General features: G+C 46.2%; 1 protein-coding gene across 1 annotated transcript; it reads left to right on the forward strand.

The window, feature by feature from the left end:
* The first annotated feature begins 1,773 nt into the window (after nt 1-1,773).
* On the forward strand, nt 1,774-2,712 carry FNDC11 (fibronectin type III domain containing 11). Its single transcript, XM_026862288.1, has one exon. It carries the CDS (start codon nt 1,783-1,785, stop codon nt 2,710-2,712), a length of 930 nt encoding a protein of 309 aa, XP_026718089.1. The 5' UTR covers nt 1,774-1,782.
* The last annotated feature ends 348 nt before the right edge of the window (nt 2,713-3,060 follow it).

Raw genomic sequence — 3,060 nt, forward strand, 5'->3', positions numbered from 1 at the left:
AAGAAGGGGAGAAAAAAAAAAAAAAAAAAAAGGATATAAAAACAGAAAGGGAAAACAAGCACAATCACAGCTCTGTCTGTGGGCAAACAGACTGCTTCAGCGAGCCAAGCTGCTCTGAAAGCGGAGCAGTGTAACCTGGTGCATGTGCTGTCCCTGCTGCACTCCATACGGGGATGCCAGGAACCGGCGCTGCTTTGGTTTAGGTTGCGGGGGGTGTTTTTTTTTGTTTTGTTTTTTTTTCTGTGGAAAGAAAAAAAGTGAAAAGGAAATACAGATTTGTTTTTTTTAAGTTGACAGCTCTCTTGGAAATAACGTTGCTGCGAATGAGTGAATTTTGGGATAAATTGTAGTGCAGCTAGGGGCCAGACGTCTGAAAGGTTTACGAACGCTTGCAATTCCTGCGAGGAAGTGTTATTAGTTTGGTAAAGCATTTAGGGAAAACGAGGCCAAGAAAAATTGCTTTGTCAACTAGATATCACCACCTAGCTTCTACAGGACACGTAAGAATTAAAATATCCCAGTTAGAGACTACAAGAATTCAAATATAACCAGAAAATGACATAGAGTGAGGAAGGTTACCTGTTGCCAGAAGGTATCATCGCAGCCTGACTGGGGTCACAAAAATCTTCCTTTCAGGATTCCGTATTTATTTCGAGTGTGTCCAGCTTGATCTGAGAGCCACATTCTCAGTGTCAAGCTGGGTTCTCGTTACAGTATCACCGGCGACAGGGCCACAGGCCTTTATTTAGCTAATGGCTGTTTATGCTACGTAGGCTGTGTGAGCTGCGGGTACTTCTGCTAAAACACGACGGAGAAATACCTTCCATCTTGGCTCAGCAGGCACCGCCAGCCGGAGCGCGGCTTTGCCGGTAAACCAGGACTAAGAGAAGATACAGCCTCGCATAGGACCACTCCAGAAACACCTTCGTAACAGCGACCCGTTTCCTGCTCACAGGTGCTTTACGTGTGTTTCATTCTCTTACCGTACCTTGTCTGTAGATTAACAGTGTTCTACAAGAAAATGAGGGATATTATGGACCGAAGTGATGATGTAAACTAAAACTAAAGGAAGGGAAAGCCATACGTTGCTGAAAAAGCTGTCAGGCTATGACTGCTGATCCACTGTTGAAGGCAGAGGTGCAAGGAAAAACGCAAGCGCTCCTCTTGAAAGCTGTTGTGAGGTGGCACTCGGCGTACTGCACGGCTCTCTGCCTGCTGCGTGCCACCTTGCTTGGGGGCAGAGGGTTAATTTGAATCACCAAGGTGATTATGTAGCTGTAGGAATTGGCTTAGAAGATGGGTCTCAAACCTCAACAGCCTGGCAGAGTACAAAGGGGAAAAAAAAAAAAAAAAAAGACATCTCCAGAGATGTAGAAGAATGGAAAGAAATTGCTTACAGGAGTACAAAGGCATCTAATTAGAATGAAACAAGATAATAAGATAGGGAGAAATTTTGGCAGAGCGTATCAGAGAATAGTTCCTGACAGTGAATCTATTAAGCAGAGGTAGAATCTCTCAAGGGGGGGTAGCATGAGACCAGTTGGTTGTAATATATAAAAGCAGACGATACAAAACATTAGAAACTGTACAACAATAAAGGAAAATTCCTCTGGAATTACACCCATAGTCTAGCAGTTCTTTCCCATCTACAATTTATAAGCTAAGCTTTATAATTAAGAGAGAAGAGTCACAGCCATGATTATACTCCCTCACAGCTGCTTTTCCTTTGGTTCTTAATGTTATTATTGCTGCTTTCTGACACAGCACCCGAGCTTTGGAATTATGGCTGCGAAGCGAAATGAATTCGAAACCAGTTCGGAGAGCACAGCGCGCAGCGCAGAACAAGGCAGCGCCAGCTGGGAGCAGTACTTGGAAAGGAGAAGCCTTGTTCTGCAGTTCCTGCACTCCCACCTGAGCTTCCACTACCTCCAGCATCACCAGATCAAAGTTGAGCTCCTGAAGAAATGTTACTTTTACTTGGAGATTGAGCCCAAATGCGTGAACGTGAGAGACAACCATGTGACGCATTGCACCAGCATCTTGCAACTGATAGACCCCTGCAGACTCCAGAGGGTGAAGGAGGTGGGAAGAAACCAGATTCAAATCAAGCTGTCACTTTTAACCGAGCTGTTAGAACTGCTGGAACAAGGGCGGGAGGAGCTGAGCAGTTACGTAGAGACCCGTGACGTGACAACTTTCCTCTCCCAGTGGGACGTGATTATGCAGAAACTGTCCACGCTCTCCGAGTTGATGGAAACTCTTCTTTCCTTGGAAGTGCCAGGACAGATCTATGTCAAGCACCGTTTGGTGTCATGCGTGGATCTTAGACATACTGAACTCAACGTTAGGATTTCTCTCCATGCAAAGATGCCACTGATTTTTGATCGAAATGAATCCTTTGCACAGGAGGACTGGGCCAAGCTGAAGTGGTTTACTGAAAATCAAGAGTCAGTCCTGGAACCGTGTGAACTGCTCATGAAGTTACTGACAAATGGGAGCAAGGCAGAACCGGGATACGGTATGGTTCAGACAGTCACCTCGGACACATGTGTAGTCCACAACCTGAAGCCTGGCAGGTGTTACGAATTCACAGTTAGAAGATCAGACACTCAGTTGCTTGTCTTCGAAAACTGGCACGACAGCATGATATTGAAGACAAAACCCAAAGGTGTGGATCCGATGGACAGCGGCACTTGTGCACTGGAAGGGTGAGGTGGCACGCGAGAACGTTTTTCTCGCTTTATCCACTTGAAAAAGATGAATGAGAAAAATTAAAGGCAAACCCGACTTACAAACGTTTTGCATAGAACTGACTCGTTCTGTGTTCAGCAACACAAGCGCCTTCCCCAAATCTTTCCAGGTTAGCAGCGACCCGTTCCAAATGTCTCACACACAGGAACGTCCTCGGGCAGCTCTGGGACTCAGCGCTCGTGTCCCACTTGTGGGACACCTCAAATGCAAAGCCCGGGTGACAGAAGCATCTCCATCACCATCCGGTGCTTCCCATCCTCCGAAAGACGCCCAGTGCCAGCTACTTGCAATGATGTTTTGGTTCCCCCC

Source organism: Athene cunicularia (assembly GCF_003259725.1).
Source record: "Athene cunicularia isolate RWA chromosome 20 unlocalized genomic scaffold, athCun1 chr20_part1, whole genome shotgun sequence".
In the NCBI taxonomy this organism is placed as follows: domain Eukaryota; kingdom Metazoa; phylum Chordata; class Aves; order Strigiformes; family Strigidae; genus Athene; species Athene cunicularia.